Genomic DNA, 20,459 nt, shown 5'->3' with positions numbered 1-20,459 from the left:
AAACGCCACATTCAAGATGGTGATTATACAACAGCAGTCGAAGAGGAGGAAACCATGGACATCATACACGAATCCTTTTCATTGGAACCGCCTCAATATACACCTTAGCCCCGAAGATCAGGTAGAAAAGGAAAGTTTAATGAAGCATTAATGTTAAATCCCAAGAGAAAAAGATATTCAAATCTGTGTGACTTCAAATTTTGAGAGGAGGGTGTTGTGGTGGCACCCACTCATTTACATATGTGGATAATATTACACATAAATAACAATACTCGGTTAGTCTGAGTGTGTGTTAACCAGAAGCAACCAAAGGCTGAGCCGAGAGCAGATATGTTCTCCAGCCAAGACTCTCTTACTTGACAACCATTATGTAAATATACTGTAAATATACTTTTCCTAATACACTTCTTATTGATCTACCTTTGTTTGTTGAGTCTTCATTTGTATTGCCTTATACGTTATTTGGTTCAACCTGCAAACATAACAGTTAGCGACGAAGATGAACGTCAAACATAACACTTACGCAAATAGATATGAAAAGTTTTTGTTAAAGTTTGTGCCATATTTCCATGGAGTACAGGCGCGAACACAGACCCCCACAATTCAATTATCCATCCCTATTTAAGTTGAAACATACTTATCAAAGTATTCTTATGTACATCTATATCAAAAACCCTTTAAAACGTTTTTTTTTTTTTTCATTTTTTATTTCCATACTTTGGGGGCCAGGCGCGAACGTAGACCCCCACAATTTTTATGAACAACCGTTCTTCCAGATCAAACATACCCATCCCTGATCCTCGATACATCTTCTATCATTATATGTAATAAGTTTTTTTTAAATAATCAACCATATAGGAGCCTATTCGTGACCAGACACACACACATATATACATATATATATATATACACACACACACGCACATATATATATATATATATATATATATATATATATATATATATATATATATATATATATATATATATAAACTAGACTACCCGTGACCCTTTGGGTCAGTATGTTATATCAGCTATGGAATTAATGTATGAGCGTTATATATATATATAAATGAAACTTTTGGTATGTTCGTAATTGATAATCTAGATCACCACTGGATGGATTGCTTCGACATTTTGTTATAATAATTGCACCGAACTCATGCGTGTTTTTATATATCTCTTTTCAATTATACTATTATACTCGATTTTTCTTTAATAAATAGGTGGTTTTCTTTGTAACGATGTAGCTATTTTTATTTGGAGAAATCACCGCCCGTCGTCACGTGACATCACAGCAAGGAACTTTTGGTATCGCCACGACCTACTAATAAGCATTGTTTATGTAAAAAAATACCAAAAAACATATACCAAGCTGACTTTTTCGTTTAAATTAAATTATTTCCCTTTCATTAATAAAATTGGTTTTGTTTTGTTTTTATCTTTCGCTTTTTTTATATATAAAAAGTACAATTGTTGAATGTTATTCTTTCGGTTACATCAATTTGTGGAGGCACAATTAAAAAATATTTAAACGGAACAAAATTTAAATTTCCGTTCCATTTTTACAACAACCGTAAAACAGTGCATACTTCACAAGTTTTATCGTAAGTTATAAACATCTAGATCTACTTACGTTATATTAGAAACCGAGCGGCCCATACAAATCTAATAGCTGAGTGTCAAATTTGCTTAAAATATTAACAAAAAAAGAAAGAAACATAGAACGTCTTCCAAACATACTGGTAATAATTTGGTTTCGTCCTTGCCTTGAGTGTTTCCAATAAGGGAGATTGATTTACTAGGATTTGTATTAGAAACTGAGCACTTATTAAAATTCTTTTATTGTTGATTTTTTGCCCTTTGGTTAAATCGCTGAGAGTCCACTCCAAAAATTGAACAAAAGACGAAATTAAAAAGAATGGTACTCCCGCAGAATTTTACCTGAATCCTCGAGATTTCAATTATGATTAGGGTTCGACTGGCAATCACCGGATTCAGCCGAGCGTTATTCAAATGTTCAAACACTAGATGAACATTTTATTTGCTTTTTTGCATAATTAATTAATGATGGGGTATTTTTTATGTTTATTTTCTTAACAGCGTAATTGTAATGAAATTGGCCAGCCAAAAAGTTGATATCTAATTTAAAAAACCATGATGACTCCTTACATTTTTTGTCAATTTCAACCATAAGCAATGTTATCTACCTAATTTTCATGTCACAATTATTTCGGTCTTTCATAATTACACGAAAAAATGATTTCGGCTATGTTTGTTTCGTCACGTGACATGTGACGTAAACACAAGGGAAATAGCTAAAATTTCTAATTTTTGTTCAATAACTATTTCTTTAATCATCAATTTCTCGCTTATCGTTTTTCATAAGTTTTGGCTATTTTCATTACTGTGATATGACAATTCAGTAGATAATATTGGTTTCACTTGAAAATCCATATTTCTATTTTCGAATATCACAACAATAAAGAAAAATCACTAAAATGTTTACGAATATTCTCATTAATAATATTTGGAAGCAATATATTTTCTTTGAATAAAAAAACAACAGTTTACTCAACTATTTCCATTTTTTTAACTTATCCTTCAACATTTGTATATTCTTTTTTTTTCATTCTGAATTACCATTGGTCTCCCACTTACTTTGTTGGTTTATTGTTTAAACAGTTTTCTTTTCAATATTTCTATCGATTTATTTTTTACATACAAAAAGAAAATCGACTAAATTTTTTACTATACGAAATTTTCCAATGCGTGTTTATATACATATTTATATCCTCATGTTTTGCCCTCTGTCACCCTCAGGAAGAACAAGCAGTGGGTGTGCATTGAATATACCATTTCAACTTAAAACATTGCACCTGACAATTCGCTTGGCATTTGCAATAACCATTAACAAGATTCAGGGACAATTTTTACATTTGTGTGACTTAGACCATTAATGCTTCTCACATGGACAAGTATATGCTGCGTGTTCTACAGTCGAAAAATCAGACAATCTCTACATCTGCACAAAAAGGGACACCTCAAAATATTGTGTATCTACAAATATTGACAGCATAAATGTAAGGCATATATATTTTGTCATTTTATTTTTTAGTTATATTTTAATAAACAGAGTCGTGGCCGGATACAGCAGGTATATGTATATTATATATAGGTTGCATAACATTGAGTTTCGAGTCTATTTTCGGTCTGAGGAGGTGATTCTCTCTGAATTGATATTTCACTGATACATATATGCACATATGTAACCAATAGTGTATGCATAATAAATATACTATTTGTTGCAATAATTTCATTCATAATGGGGTATGATCCCACACAGTCGGGCGATTCTATTTATAAACGATGCTGCTAGGAACTGACGAATCGAATTAATTCACGTTCTGCTACCAACCAATCAGAAACCAGAATTGCTCCATAAATATTAAACCTTTTCTGTAGTAATTTCGCATGTTTTTCCGTCTCGACACGGTAAAAATATTTTGCTCTGTGGAACTGTCTACTGCAAACCAGTCACCTCTCAGGACTTGTGCATAACAACGAACCATCGGAAGCTGAGCATATATGGATATAAAATACCATTTCATAAAAAAACTAGGTGAAAAAGGAATCCATTATTTTGAATTACATATCATCAGAACAAAATATGGCTGATGTATTCACGAAACCCGCAACAAGAATAAAATTAAAGCGTTTTTTCTCAAAACTTGTTGGGGGATTCGACTGAATGATTTTTTTTTCACGGCCCTGTATGTATATAAATTTTATATATCAAAAAAAAATTAGTCCTGGACAAGACGTTAAACCGTATCCATTTTATTTGTATTAATACTTTAACCTACTAATGCGTAACTAATACTTTTGCTGAAATAAAACAAAAAAAAAATTTTTTTTTAAGTCACTTTTTTAAAAACCTCTTCTTTGTAATTTTACTTTTCGACAAAATAATTTAAAAAAAAAATAGGTGTGCAGAAATTACAATTGACTTTTATTTATTTATTTATTTATTTTTTGTGCACATTAGTTTTATTTCTTATCTTTTAAAAATCTCCTATTTTTGGCATTGTTTTAATTAACAAAAAAAACTCTTTAAACGGGTACATATTGCATGTATGTTTATTTTTATGTATATTTATATATATGCGTATTTTTCATTTCTTTTTTTACAAAACTGCATAATCAAATTTAAGAAATGGCTTCTTTTTTCACATACTCACCTCTTTTTAAAGTTAAAATACCTTCCATTTCTTTTATTTCTCTTCTCTGTACACATATATCTGTTTTGACATTTGAACACAATTAAAAATGGCGTCTTTTTACATGCTAAAATTTTAAGATCCAAATGATTTTTAATTTGTGTTATGTATAATTGAATATAAAAATATATATATTTATTTTCACAAATAAGAACAGATTTCTCAATTGAATGGTGCTGATTGCTTCATGGTTCTCACGGAGCAGCGGGAAGATACAGAAAAAATCTTCAAGAAAAAAGGTATGAAGCATATATTCTTCTTCTTAGATATTAACTGTAAAAATATACAACATGATTCATTTTACACGTCAATATCATGTCCTCCTAGCTAAACAACATACATACGATTTATACGTTTATTATCTGTATGTTAAAAGAACAATATCTTACATCCACTAGATAACAAATGACACGTTTTAATATATCATCTCCTCCAATATAAACTAATATACAACACCTGGTCTGTCTATTGAACAGTTTGATACCTATTTAGCCGACTTTTCTCGCCTTGAGGCGACCGAAGCGGCTAGGTGTGAAGGTAGCATAAAAGAGGAAGAAGTCCTTGAGGCCTTGAAACAGGTCGGGCTAGACAGGATTCCTGGGATTGATGGTATGCCCTATGAGGTTTATTTGAGGCTGTCGCTCATTTTTATTCCTTTGCTGGCCGTACTTTTTAACTACTGATTTAGGAACGGCTGCATACCTCAGCACTTTACCAGGAGGATCATTAAATTGCTGCACGAAGATAAAAATGGAGGGGATGGGATAGGTAATTTCCGGCCCCTAACGATGTTAAACACAGAGTTAAAGATTTTGGCCAAGGTCTTAGCAAATCGTCTGCAGAGTGTCTTACATCGTCTAATAAGTCCCGAACAGACTTGTTCTGTTAAGGGCTGGACGATTCAAGATAATTTGTACACGATACGCTTGATCTTAGAAAAAGTCGACACAGAAGACGCGCTGATCAATTTAGATCAGTCCAAAGCATTCGACAGAGTAGACCATCGATACCTAGAGTCTGTTCTTCGCTCGGCTGGGTTTGGTCCCCAGTTTCGCTCTTTGATTCGCCTCTTGTATGCTAACCCCGGTGCTATGGTGGAAGTGAATGGGGTGAGGTCTAGCCCGTCATGATAACAAAATCCATCCGTCAAGGTTGTCCGTTATCACCAATGTTATATGTGCTGCCGCTTGAGCCATATTTGCGCCAGCTTCGGGTGAATCCGGTCCTTCGCGGGATTACTTTGCCTGGCGGCTTTACTCCGGTAAAGTATACCGCCTATGTCGACGACGTGACTGTGCTTGTAACGAACAGTGCCGAGATTAGAGTCGTCGACATAGAAACAAGTCGGTATGCTAAGGTCACAGGGGCCATAATCAACTACGTTAAGTCTATTGGCTTACGTATTGGTGCCTGGAGGGGTATGCCCCTTCAGGGACCCTTTGGCTGGACTGATGGGCCCTGCAAGCTACTCGGCGTTTGGTTTGGCCCCGACCTCTAGCTGGAAAAAATTAGTCGGAAGTATTGGAAGCGGTCAAGGTCACATCTCATTTGTGGGCCTTGATAAACCTGGCATTGAAGGGTTGGGCGGAGGTATGCAATTCTCATATCTACCCCCTAATCCTATACCGTCTATCAGTACTCGCACTCCCGGAGGCTTTACTAGTTGATCTGGTGCGTGCTCTTTTCGTGTTCTTATGGCACAGAAAGCAAGCCATTGTTAGCCGGGAGGTCTGTTACCTGCATCCGTCTGAAGGCGGTCTGGGTATGCCTAGTGTGGAAATTTGTAGACACACTCTTAGGCTGATATACATGGACCGAATGTGTACACCTAGTGAGGGAAATGGTGTCTGCTTGATAGAAGACACTAAGAAAGCCTTTCAGGCTTTGAAGAGTGTGCATTCGGCTGAGAGGGAGGCACACGTTGCCCCGAAACGAGTGCCCTTTCTATCGCGAGTGTCGGCAGGCCTTGAGATTCCTTCTATGAGTGAAAGAATGCCTCTGACACCCAGCTGTTGTCTCGTAGGCACTCTACCGGGCTTTAGTGAGGGGATCCGTTCGAGACGAAAAGATTGAGGAATTCGGTTTTACGAAGGAGGAGCTCCGCTTGATATGGCCCTGGGCGCCTGGGTTGAGATGCTTCGATAATTGCGTGGCATCACTCTGGCTGGTAATTCGGAATGCACTCTGGGTCGGCAAAAGACTCTACGCAGCGGGTTTTACTGTGTTTTAATTGTGTCCGATGTGAAGATTGGGAGGAAGACCTTGATCATGCTTTCTTCCACTGCGCTATCGTTCGACCATTGTGTGAGTTAGTTGAAGGCTTCACGGTTCGCATGCTGAACGAGTAGTTTTTGAACTGGATTCGATTTCCCCGTGCTGCAACTGGACACCGACGATGAAGAAAGAAGAACGCTATATTTTTCTGTGTTTGCTAGCAGTTATGAGAGGCGTGATTTGGACGACGCGACAGAAGGGGGTTTACGGAAATTAGACCTTTACTGCTCCCCAACTCATTTTCAAATATCGACTGAAAGTGCGAATTAAGCTAGAGAAGGTGAAACTCGCTTCGGCAAATTTCAACGACAGGTGGGTGAAAGTTTCGTGACTGTGTAGATTGAATGGAGCTAATCTCGGTTCCTTTTTTAAAATTATCTAAGGTTTTTAGAATATTGGGAAGCTTGAACAAACATAGACACCCATCGAACAACCTAGGATAGGCTAGTTAGGCTTTTTTGTTTGAATTTTAACTTAGCTAGAGTATGCATGTTGTCATCGTCCCAATCCCTTTATAGTTTGTCTCTCTACCCCCTTCCCCCCCTTTTGATTCGATAATCCCCACTCCCGGTCCCATTAGGTGACGAGTAGGTTGTTTTGTTGATAATATAGGACCATTTTGTGGTGTTTATTTAATAAAGTCAGTTTTCGGGGGACCTACATCTTTTCGACAGACAAAACTTTCTACCTGCGACGTTTATTAGTGAGGGGGTTCTTTTTACTAACCAACTTTTTTTCATTGTAAATTTTTCATTCGTTTTTGTAAATAAGATTTATATATATATATATATATATATATATATATATATATATATATATATACTAGCAAAAGTACCCGTCGTTGACTGGGTTCAAAAACAGCCTACAGCAAATGGACTCTGATTTATGAAACTATGATAGGTTATGAAAATAAAGGGTTGTAAATTTGGATTGAATTTGGGGGTATCAAAACCAAAGCAAAATATGATGAAAGTAAAAATAAAATAGATAAACCCCATAATTTATTATACCATACCTGTTCACACTGAAACACTTATCACATTATTCTGTGGATCTATATTAAAACAAACCTTGTTAAACTTTGTGACATATTTCCATTCTATGGAGGTCAGGCGCGAACGAACACCCCGTAATTTTTTATACCATATTTCTTCAAACTGAAACATAATTATCAAAGTATACTTACGCAGATAGATATGAAAAGTCTTTATTAAAGTTTGTACCTATTTCCATTCTATGGAGGCCAGGCGCAAACGCAGACCCCACAATTTTATTATACCATCCCTATTTAAGTTATCAAAGTATGCTTATGTGCATCTATATCAAAAACACTTGCAAAACGTTTTTTATCATTTTTAAAAATTTTTATTTCCATACTTTGTCGACCAGGCGCGAACGCAGACCCCACAATTTTAATGAACCACCGTTCTGCCAGATCAAACATACCCATTCCTGTGTCTCGATACATCTTCTATCATTATATCTAATCAGTTTTAATCAGTTTTTTAAAATAGTCAACCATATCGGAGCCTATTCGTGACCAGAGAAACACACACACACAAACACAGACATTCAGCTTTATATTATATATATATATATATATATATATATATATATATATATATATATATATATAAATGTCAGTTTATTTTATTGATGGGAGAAAATATATGGAATAGATGACACAGATGAAAAGAACGGAAACAACATACGAATTATCGAATCCAGGTGGCCAGGGTCAAAATTATAGAGATTTTTTTTTACTCACGTTTACGCTAACTAGGCAAATCGCTACTTGAATGAAGGGGGCTACTAATTTGGACTACGCCTAAGAAAGATTAACAAGATGTTGGTTCATGTTACATTTGGACGTCTGCATATCTGTACGATCAGGGAAGTAGGTAGCAGGAAGGGAATTCCCAAACTTAGCTGTTCGAGGGAAGAAATTATTAGAGTAGAAAGCTTTCTGGCATTTAGGGACTTCAACAGTGAAGGGGTGTGATTTTGTTGCTAAGCAGGATTGTTAGAGATATATACGTTGAGGAGCACAAGTGCAATGAGTTCATCAGAAAACATTTCATTAAAATATTTGTAAAACATGCACATGGATGCAAAAGTGCAGTGATGGGACAGAGTTTGGATCCTAATTAACGAAGCGGACCTATTAGAGACTCCTTTTTTAACCTTATCCAAGAGGGGATTAAATACGTTTCCATTAAAACATTTTTTAAAACACTAGTTATAATTTTAACTATGATCCCGACAAAAAATTACATTTGTTTTGTATTTCAGGCCATACAGAGACATTTATAATCCGGTATGTGCGAATTGTATTGATTCCAAAAATATTCGTTTGGTATTAAGGAAATTTTATACGGTTGAACATGCCAAATTCATCAGTTATATCTAATCACAAATATCCACATGGGTTTAGATATAGTCGGGAAAGGGAGTGCGATTTACATAAAGAAAAAGGTAAAAGAAAAATAAGATAGTGTGTGTAGATTTTTCCCGGGAATTTTAACAAGCACCGAGAAATTAATCATTGTACTCAGTCTAATGCAGAAGAAATATTCGCGAAGCTAAATAAATGAAATTTTTATTGAATGTTGACTTTAGCGACGCAGATAGCACTGGACAAAGAATGCTCGAAATTACTTTTTTATAAATACACTTAAAGTGTTACAGAAAAGGCTAATGTTTGGAGTAAATGTTACGTCAATTATATTTCAAACAGTAAATGTATCGCAATACATAACGGTTTAGATTTGTGTAGTGGAGTCGGGAAAGGTGAAAGTAGGAAAACGCGACAACTGGTGAGAATACGAAGAACATTTATATCCAGAACAGGGTTAGTGATACGAGATTAGTAAGTCCGTGGGGAGTCGTCTCTGTACGACATCCGGATAGCTCTCATTGAGTGGTCTATACTTGCTGCTTATATGGCTAATGGATGAGTCCATCTTAGTTATTATAAGGGTGGGTATCTCCCCACAACAATTTGGGTGATATTCTAATTATTACTAAACCTACAAAGCAACCTAAAACGGAGAATTCAGGATTACGGTTTAAAATTAAAAGAATAAAGATGTTTTCTTTTATTATTATGAATTATATATCTGATACTAATAATAGACAAGAATGTGAGAGGATCTGATCTTGAGCGACTAGTGCAAGAGAGAATTGACCTTCCTTAGAAAACATATCCCCATTCAAAAGTTTTTGAATTACTAGAGCGTATTTATCCTAAGTATAAACAACCTGGCAGTTTCTATAAATTAACCTTTGAAGAAAGAGAAAGCCTGGGTTGGACATTAAAGAAAATATAGAACATTTTCACGTGTAAATTATTTAGAACACCTTATAAACAAGAGCCCAAAATACTTATGGCTACCGATACAACTGCTTGCTGCAAATGAGCAACTATTCGATATATATATATATATATATATATATATACTCCCATGTTATCTTAATTATTACCGGAGATGATTTTAAACATGTATTCTACACTATTGAAATTGAAATACCAGAGATTATTTGAACTAACATTTTTTCGAAATGTCACCCATCTCTGGCGACGAGGAATTAGGTTGCACACAACACTGGCAACGAAAGATCAAATTTATGTCTACAATTAGAATGTTAGATTTATGTAAATATACTTTTGTGGTATTCTTTGGATATTTATTAACAATACAGTAAGAAGTTGAAAGCAAATAACATTTTAATAAGCAAAGTGTTTAAATTGCGTGCGACGAAACTCCAACATAGTGAAGGTTAGACATTTCAGGCCGTTCAAACGTGAAGGAAAAAACGAAAACTCAGCCTATCGCCCAACTTTTACCATATGAAATAAGTTACTTGTGAATCAAAAAAGAAGCCTTGTAATAGATAATGATATTTCGGATATTCTACAAGTGTATACGATTATCCTGAATAACACGGTTCCATCTTGCATTTTATAGTGGAAACTATGTTCACAAAAAAAAAAAAAGAAATGGAAACGATTTCCGACATACTGTTTTTTTTCTCATAAGTTCGAAAGTAAAATAAATTTTACAAAAGGATGTTTTGAAATAAAAGAAAATATGTTTTTCAAAATATTCAGAAACAACAAATCGTTTTGAGAAGCCGGGTTTATTGGGAAAACATCGAAATATGTTCTATATGGCGAAAGCGCCAAAGTTTACTGATAAGAGAAATATAAATTTAATGAAAAATAAATATTGAGATACTGTAAAAGAATCGCACAAGTTATTTCTAAAAAGCAAATACCCGAAAGGAAATTAAAAAAAAAATAAAGATATCACGTCAACACGAAAAGAAAAAGTTGTTGACTCCATATGGAGCAACGCTAAAATGTGTTTTTATGATATGATGTTTTTACCATATTTTACTTTTCTAGTCGCTATAAATATAGTTACAATTAAATGTGACAGAGACAGGGGACAGTCATATCCACAGTGTTGGACACAGACTAACATACTATTTTATACTTTTATAAGTGCATTCTTGTAAATATACTATCGTGTTGTTTTAATTATTTTCCGACATTCAAGGTCACAACATATATATTTTTTCCGAATGTGAAAGATCATATAATTATTTCGATAGTCAAGCAACATCACAACTCACACAAGCCATGAAAGTCAACAAGCCGGAAGTCTAAGACTCGAGTTTCGCTCTCATTTGGGTTCATCAGTTAAACACATCTGATCTAAGGATTCAAACCCTGAATATCTTGTATGCTAGTGTTAGTTAATAGTCATTGTGTTGTTTATAGACTTTCTTGTGTGTGGCGCGGTTCATAAAGTGGCAGAGTATCCTTATTTCGGGTGTGTTTAACTGATGGGTCAAATTGAGGACGAAACTCGAGTCTTAGACTTTCTGTTTGTTGGCTTTTATGGCTTGTATGAGTTGTGACGTTGCTTGACTGTGGAAATAACTATATATATAAATATATATATATATATATGTGTGTGTGTGTGTGTGTGTGTTTGTGTGTGTGTGTTTGTGTGTGTGTGATACAAATACATTATATTAAATAGCTGCACAAAGCCAATCTTGCATATCTTTTTGATTTTCTTTGAGACATGATTATAAAACCCTTTAATAGGAAAACCTATAAATATGGTCATCTTATTCTATTATATTTGGGTAAGTTATGTGTTTAACTGATCAGCCAAACAGAGGGCGAAACTCGAGTGTTAGACTTTCGGTTTGTTGGCTTTTATGGCTTGTATGAGTTGCGATGTTGCTTGACTGTGGAAATAACTATATATATATATATATATATATATATATATATATATATATATATATATATATATACATATATATATATATATATGTGGGGGTGATAAAAATATATTATGATAACTAGCTGCACAAAGCCAATCTTTTATCTTTTATATATATGTTTGATTTTCTTTGAGACATGATTATGAAACTCTGTCATAGGAAAACCTAGAAATATGATGATCGTATTCTATTATATGTGGGTAAATTATCGTTTCTCCCACAACCACTAATGTCTATGTATCATAGAGTAAAAGGTGTTAGCGGACACATGCAGAGAGACACAGAGGAATCACTCCCAACAGACCCAATACAATTTAAACACGGGCAGATAGAAATAGAACGACGTCTAGTTGTTAAAGATCGGCCCAGATTGGTAAAAATTAGTATGAATAAAACCTTTAAGGTGCTTGTCTCAAAAGTAAACGATGCTCTCGAAAGAATCATCCTGATTAACGTACCATTGAGTGAAATAAATCATACAACATACGGGGCAGCATGGTTTATTCAATTAAAACTCTTACCCAAAAGAGGAAACATCATATAACCCAGCCTGGAAACGTAAACGCCAACAGAAAATAGACAGACTCCGAAAGGAAACTGCCCATATATATGCATTCCTATCCTGTGAAACCCAGGCAAAAAACTAAATAAGAAGGTCAATAAGTTGAAAACTTATTATTCCCTCCAAGACCAAGCACAGCTAAGAGCTTAGATGACAGAACATCAGGTTAAGATAAAAGCTTTAGCTGCACAAATAAAAAATAAAACCAAAAACTTTGAAGCAAAAAGGATTAATAAACTTTATGCAACAAACCCAGGAATTGTCTATAGGAGCCTCGTTAAAGAAGAAATAAAGGTGAGCTCCCCACCAACACAAGAAGTTGAAAACTTCTGGAGGCCACACTTTGAGGACACTAAAGTACATAAAGAAAACAACTGGACACCATCAAAGAGGAGAACAAGGAGAAAGAAAAGATGCCAGCTCTAAAGATTTGGCATAATCAATTGGCCACAAAACTGCATCAATAGCCTTGACGTAAAAACTTGGAAAATGCTGGCCTTTCATAATGTCATTTACAAACATCAGTGCATGGACAGGCTTTGCCTACCACGGAAAGAATGTGGTTTAGGCCTCACTGAAATAAGCCACGCATACCGAGCTTCAGTGGTAAGCATAGGCCAACATATCAAATGTTCTTCTGACCCAAAAATAAAAATTGTGAATGAACATCACACCAAATGTTTTCCTCATCAGACGTCAACTACAAAGCTCGGTGAAAATTTCAGTGGTAACACACTGGACAACGCAATAGAAGAATACGACAACCCAGCAACTCTAATCACCCGAAAGAAGAGAAAGGGGTATACAAAAAGGGAACTGAAAACAAGACTAGAAGAATGACAACAAGATAAGAGAGCAGGAAGGTTCATGGAATAACTGAACCAGGGCTAACAAGGAGGCCTCACTACAATGGCTTAAAAGTGACAAATTTCCATTTTATGAAGAACGATTAGTTATAGCTGCACAAGAGCAAGGCTTACTCACAAATGGATTTAAGAAAATGGCTGGTCTACAAAAAAACGACCAACGCAGATTCTGTCACTCAGCTGTTGAAAGCCCAAGCCACCTAATGTCTGGATGCAAGATCCTTCTAGCCGATGGTCATTACACTGCTCGCCACAACAAAGTATGTAGATACTTACATTGGAAGATCTGTGGAGAGATGCAATTGGATAGATCGTCAAACACCTGGAATGTGAACCACCACCGATAACATCAAATGGAAAAGTGACAGTGTTCTACGACAAAGACATACAGGCAGGCAGATACATAAAAGACAAGGCCATCAAACCAGATATAGTAATATGGAACAAGGCCAAAAGGACTTCACTCATTATCGACGTCACAGTTCCAAACGACTCTTGCCTTAATAGAACAGAACGGAAAAAGATAACAAAATACCAGGACCTAAAAATGATTTAAAAACAACATGGTCTCTGAAAGAAATAAACATTATACCAGTTGTGACAGGAGCAAAAAAAAACCTTCAAAAATACTTAGAAGCAATCCATGGAAAACCTAGCTATAAGGAAATACAGAGAGCAGCCATCAAGGGAACAGTATCAATTCTTAAAAGAGCCCTCGGATATAAATTTAAACTGTTTAAAGTGTTAGCCCCAGGAAAGAGCCCCTTGATCTCTTCAAACTAACAAAAGTAAAATAAAAAAAAGTATCTGATATTTGTATAGATGACTCTCGCTAAATATGTGTCGATTCTTGAACATATTTACTTTTTTCAATACTTACTTTATGTATTGGTAGATTACTCCAAACATCAATCAGATTACTCCGAAAGAAGTCTGCGCAAAATGTACGTGTGCATTCGGCCGGACCCCAACTCTTGTAAGTTCCATTTCCCACAAACGATTCAGCAACACGAAATCCACTTTTGATCTTCAAAAAATATACCTTAAGCCATTCCTCATCTGAAAAGCAGAGGAACAATTTTAAACGACATTCGGGCTTTCAAAACACGCTGTTTAGCGGTGCTTTTAAAGTAAAATTGAATCGAGTTTAATTTTTTTGATTTTTCATGAATAGACTCTTCCAGGTACTATGAATAAACTTACAACTCCGTGTTGTGGTAATAATTGTTTGTAGTCATAATCACAGTATTAGACGCAGACTTTCTGTATCATACTTTTTGCACTTCTTTAAATACACTCTTTTTAAATATACCAACTTGTTGTCCTAATTATTCCCGGCTCTTTAAGATAACAATATAGACAGGTTCATATATATATATATATATATATATATATGCCATAAATAAGAATTTTATATTCGCCAGGGCGATGCCATCCCACACGCTAACCTAGCGCGAAATTAGTAATATACTTTTTTGTGTGTGGCGTATTGCTTAGGTAGCAGAGTGCTCGCCACGCATGCAAGAGGCTCGGATTTCGAATCCTAAGTTCTGATATGTCTAACTAATGAGCCCAAATGAAGGCGAAACTCGAATCTTCGACTTCCGGTTTGTTGGCTGTCTCGGCTCTTGTGAGCTGCGACGTTGTTTGGTAATTGAGATAGTTATATAATCTCTCACATTCTGAAAATTTTATATATATATATATATATATATATATATATATACATATGCATGAAGCTTTCTCGAAAATTAGGCCATTCAAATAAGTTAGAATTTTAAGTTCGCCTGTTAATTTTTCCACCCACGAAGTTTTGATTTGCGATTTGCTTCATAGATAATCTTTCCTTATCGTCTGCATTTGTCTGGTCATTTCAACATTTATTTCTTAACATTTTTTTTATCTAAAAAATAGACTGAATATCTTTCGTCTAACTTTTAACTTTAATTTTATTCTAGCTTCGGAAAGTTGCTGCATTGAGTCGTGCAATTTGGCCATTTTGACTGAAAAACTTGTTCCCAGAAAACCCCTCTGTATCAACACATGGAATACCATATTACAACTTGGATTTTATCTTTCTAACTACCCAGATATACAACTAGAAGCTTTTTCTAAGGATTCTTGCTTATCCCGTTATGTCTCCTGTATTTATCTCGGCTTCATCTTAATATACTTTCACCTATATAGTGTTGTATTCTCAAAAAGGCTTTCATTATCTTTTATGCAAATATGATTTGTTTCATATGTTACAGTTTCAATTTATACGCTAAACAGCAAAATCATAGTTTTATTTTTCTATAATATTTTGCTAATATCTTCCCTCTTCAAAAAGAAGGCATTCTTTAAAACTCTACGGAATAGGAAATTTTTTTAATGCGCATTGTGTGTTCCCTGTTGAATCATAAATTTTTGTAAATTTTAATTTACTGTACAGCATTTTAATGTTAGCCAATGGTTAGAAGTCGTCAAAAGGATTTGGCAACTAAAATAAAATAAATCAGGGAAAAAAAACATCATAATGAACAACCAACAACGAAATTTAGTGAGACACGTTAGTGTAACAAGAAGGTCATAAAATATAATACTGCGAGATGAGGGCAAAAAGAGGTTGACTGACGCAGATTTTGTTTGCAAAAGTCGGGCATTGATGGTGGAAGTTAGTGGATATGATGAAGGCAAAATTCGGGTGGACTAGTTCTCGGGCAATGAACCAAATCGATTGTTAAATTTGCCCTATTTATAGGTCAAAATCTTGACTAATAAGCTTTCGATTGGTCATCCAATGGCTTAACGGTGACAACGAAGAAGGGTCAAGAGAAAACGTCCCTCACCCTGAAGCACAATTGATAGACCAATCTTTGATTGACCAATAATATTGCGCCACGATCCCTAGAAGAGGGCAATGAGGAAAACACCCATTTTCTAGGTCTGCATTGATTTGTCAGATTTGACCAGTCAATGGTTAGCGCTGTGATTATTGCTTTAAGCAGTAATTTTTTTATTTACCGTCCCAAAGGCCCCGAGCCGCACATGCATTTAATTTACTTGACAACCTTGTAAAGGTCAAAGGTCTTGGGAACTGTCATTTTCTATCGAAAATAAAAATGATTTTAATGTTTTCGTTTCTGATATATCTGCGTATCATATTTAATCATGTTTTTAGTTTCGGTACTAGTTTTAAAGGTCAAACACTTCACTTAATTTTACAATATCTTTTACTTCATCAAATTTTATTTTCTATACTGATTTTAAAAAATTAGTAATACCTAAAATAATATGTGCTAGTAATTTATATCTAAAGTAAAGTAATCATTAATATTAAATAAATAATTTATAATTACTATCGCCAGTAAACTTCTTGTCTAGCACTAAAAACAATAAGGCTATATATATATATGATTTTCAGAATGTGAGAGATTATATAATAAATTCCACAGCCAAACAACGCCGCAGCTCACAAGAGCCGAGACAGTCAACGAACCGGAAGTCCAAGACTCGAATGTCGCCCTCATTTGGGCTCATCGGTTAGACACATCCGAACTCAGGATTCGAAACCCGAGCCTCTTGCATTATTGATCAATTTTTGAATGTTTTTGTGCATCCATGATTCCAAATAAATAGTAATTCTCATAATAACGTCGGAACAAAGTCATTCAATAAATAGAAGACTACCTGAACATCTTTTATGCTTTCTTATGTACATTAACATTTAGATATTGTTGTGGGACTCACCCATACACAAAATATAAACTCTTTAACCCTTATCCTCGAGTGACCTCTGGGCCTTGATAAGTGGTGATTCCTTTGTAATAAAAAAATACCTCTTTCTGAATCATGTCCGTGTTCGAGTCTTTCTTTGTGACACTTTTGGGCCACAACATATATAATGATATGTCTTGAATCCTTGTCTCAATTTTGATCCAAATCTATTACATGATTTATATTCTAAAAATATGTCTCAAATTTAAGATCCAAGCTTAAAGAGTCTTAAAAAGAAATAGAAATTCAATGAATATTACTTAAATTAGTGTCTAATGATTATGGATCAAATCTAATGTAAATCTCATATAACTGTATGTTTAATGAAAAGTTCTGCTCATGCTATGCCCCCTAATAACCTCTTTAAAATACTCTAAACCAACTTCAGTCTGGGAATATTCATTAATTGATGTCTAACACCTATTTATAAATTTTTAAAAATTGAAGGTATCTGAATTTTCACAAAAGGCTCCGATTCCTTTTTTTTTACCTCTTTTAAGTTGAAACTCCAAGAATCTTGCTTAATTGCGATCTACTGACTATGGATAAAATTTAATATAAATTTTAAATATTTAAATTCTCAAATGGAAGGTTGTATTTACATTACATTTGTTAAAATCCTTTAAAATATTTTAAAGAACGTGAAATTTGGGTAATATTTATTAATTAATTAAAAGTCTTATGTATCTAAAGTTGGTTCCTGTTCGTGATGTTAGAAAAATTTGCCGTGAACTTATCAAGCAGCCGGGCAGCAACAGTGCTGCTATATTTGACAAGGCTGGAATACCTTCCAGAAAAACACGATGCAATGTCTTAAACGAAATTGCAAGAAGCATTAAGCCCATAGCAAGACCTGTTTTAAACCAAACTCATAAGGAAAAACGTTTGGTTTGGGCTCAGAAATACATGAAAACCAGCTTTGAAAATGTTCTTTTCACCGATGAGGCCAGAGCAACCCTTGATTAACCAGATGGGTGGGGCAACGGTTGGATTCCTCTTGGATTTCCTATGCTTCATCGATTCCGTCGTCAACGGGGAGTTGGAGGTGTCATGTTTTGGAATTATCTGCGATGAACTAATTGAACCATTCTAAGTGCCAGAAGATGTCAAACTGACAAGCCAGTCTTATATTTTATTTTTAAATGAGCATTTGTCAGCATGGCTTGATGACCTTCTATTGGCACCTCACCGCAAATTGATTTTTATGCACGAAAATGAATTGAAGCATGGATGTTATGTTGATAAAAAAATTCCTTAAACCTAATGTGAATTTCGTTCTTGTTTTTTATTAATATTGTTTTGATTAATATTGTTACTGGCTATGGTCCTTATTTCATATAAATAAAAATATGAAGTAAAAATATTGTTTTATTACCGAAAATATACATTTTAGACACCTGAAATAAAGTGATACACACATAAAAATACCAGAAAATAGAAAAATAAGCATAACTTTCAAAATATTTATTCAAATTCCACAAAAATCAAGAAAATAAGGCACCTTGTTATGCTCTTCCAGTGTGCCAAATTCCACTTGTCTGCATTTCACAGAAATTTCAAAATTAAAAACATATTTAACTGAAATAAAGCGATACACAGGGTTTATATATATATATATATATATATATTTATATATATATATATATATATATATACGTGTGTGTGTGTGTGTGTGTGTGTGTGTGTGTGTGTGTGTGTGTGTGTGTGTGTGTGTGTGTGTGTGTGTGTGTGAAATTAAGTAAACTAAATGATAAATTTTGGATAATGCTTTTTATGTCATACTATGTGTTGGTTAATGTTCGTACATGTGCTGTTAATAACCTTATTAAGTTAAACGATTAATTATTAGTTAATTATTCTACTGGGCTGAAAGAAGGAAAATGTGGCTTGTACATGATTAGAAACTGCATCGTTGGTTTTCAATTCGATTAACGTGACTCATTTTCCAATGTTTTAATGACTATTCTTTTAATTTGCGCATCTGCAAATATGAGACATTTGAACTTATTAGCACTTAATTTCGATTACTTAAAGTAATCATAGTGCTTATTTAATGCGTTTACAAAACTCATGTAGTCCTTATAATCCTTTCTTGTAATTGAAACAAAAGACAAATTTCTACAGTTGACTCAAATCCTATCAATAATAAATATTTGGTTATTAACCCTGACGTCCCTCAAGGTTTCATTCTTGGGCCAACTCTCTTCCTAATCTTCATCAATGACTTCCCAAATCATATTCTCAGATCATTCGTAGACTTTTGTACAGACGGCGCCACAATCTATGGTTACACTTAAAAGGCCAATAATGATTCTCTTTCTTCTGGCTTTGAGAATGTGGTGCAATAGGGCAAAAGGGTAACTGATTAATTTTAATGCATCGAAAACCAAGTTTCTCCTTTCGTCATAATCGCTCTGAGCCCCATCACACCTTAATTGAAGTAAATGATTTCCCCCACTTTCTATCTGTGCCCAAATCTAAACGGACATTTCATGATCAAAGCTTCTTTCTCCATAACTACCCGCCTGTGGAACATAGTTCCACAGTCCTGCTTTCCGATTGGATACAACATGATAGCCTTCAAATCCAATGTAAACAAATTCTTGTTGAGCCGTCCATATAAATAATCAAATTCTACACATTCATACCATCAACGATTACTACAACACCAACTTACATTCATTAACCCTTATCCTCGAGCGGCCTTCTGGCCTTGATGAGTGGTGATTCTCAAGTAAAAATAAAATAAAATCATTAAATCATGCCAAATATGAATCTTACCGTTTTCAATATCTGTTAAGACTACATTAACGGACATTAACATATTTTCATTCCAGATATATTTCTAAAGACTTTCAGTTGGAAATATTAACAGTGAATAATTTATACTTCTGGTTGGAAGTAGTAGTATATAAAAGGTGTATTCTTTATGCCGCGAATTTTAAATTAAAATAAATCACAGAAAATAGTTTTATTATATAAATATGGGGTTTATTTCAACGATTGAGTTTTTTGTAGTTATAATTTAAATACAATTTCGAGCATATAACTCTGCGGTTCGCATATATGGCATAATCTAGAGGTTCAATTTTCATAAACTATACGCATTAAATTAGGCTCTTATTCGGCTATAATGCGCTGGATGTTGCTTGTCAAGTAATCTATTGTATCTAGTTGGCATGAGACAATAGTCTAATGAGGTTAAATCGCACGAACGAGGTGGTCAGTGCACAGGTCCATTTCCTGAAAGTATTCATTCATCAAATGTTTCTCTCAGTATATTGATCGTATCATTGGCAATTTGCAAACATTACCAGGTTGTCAATCTTTTCCTAATGTATTGCTAAGCCATGCTGAACTAGAAATAACCGATAGTTGCCAAATCTGCAATTCCAGCTCAAATAAACAGAAGTT

General features: G+C 34.4%; 1 protein-coding gene across 1 annotated transcript in view; it reads right to left on the bottom strand.

Moving 5' to 3' along the window:
* The window catches only part of LOC145241459 (uncharacterized), a 51,249-nt gene that overhangs the window by 20,535 nt on the left and 10,255 nt on the right, over window positions 1-20,459 (bottom strand). The window contains exon 3 of the mRNA XM_080104441.1: window positions 14,167-14,345. Coding sequence (XP_079960567.1) covers window positions 14,167-14,345 — 179 coding nt within the window. The remainder of the gene's footprint in view (window positions 1-14,166; window positions 14,346-20,459) is intronic.

This window comes from Euprymna scolopes, chromosome 2 (assembly GCF_053919585.1).
Source record: "Euprymna scolopes isolate OS-2025 chromosome 2, ASM5391958v1, whole genome shotgun sequence".
In the NCBI taxonomy this organism is placed as follows: Eukaryota; Metazoa; Mollusca; class Cephalopoda; order Sepiida; family Sepiolidae; genus Euprymna; species Euprymna scolopes.
Note: the sequence above shows the minus strand (reverse complement) of the source record. Positions and strands in the feature narration are given on the sequence as shown.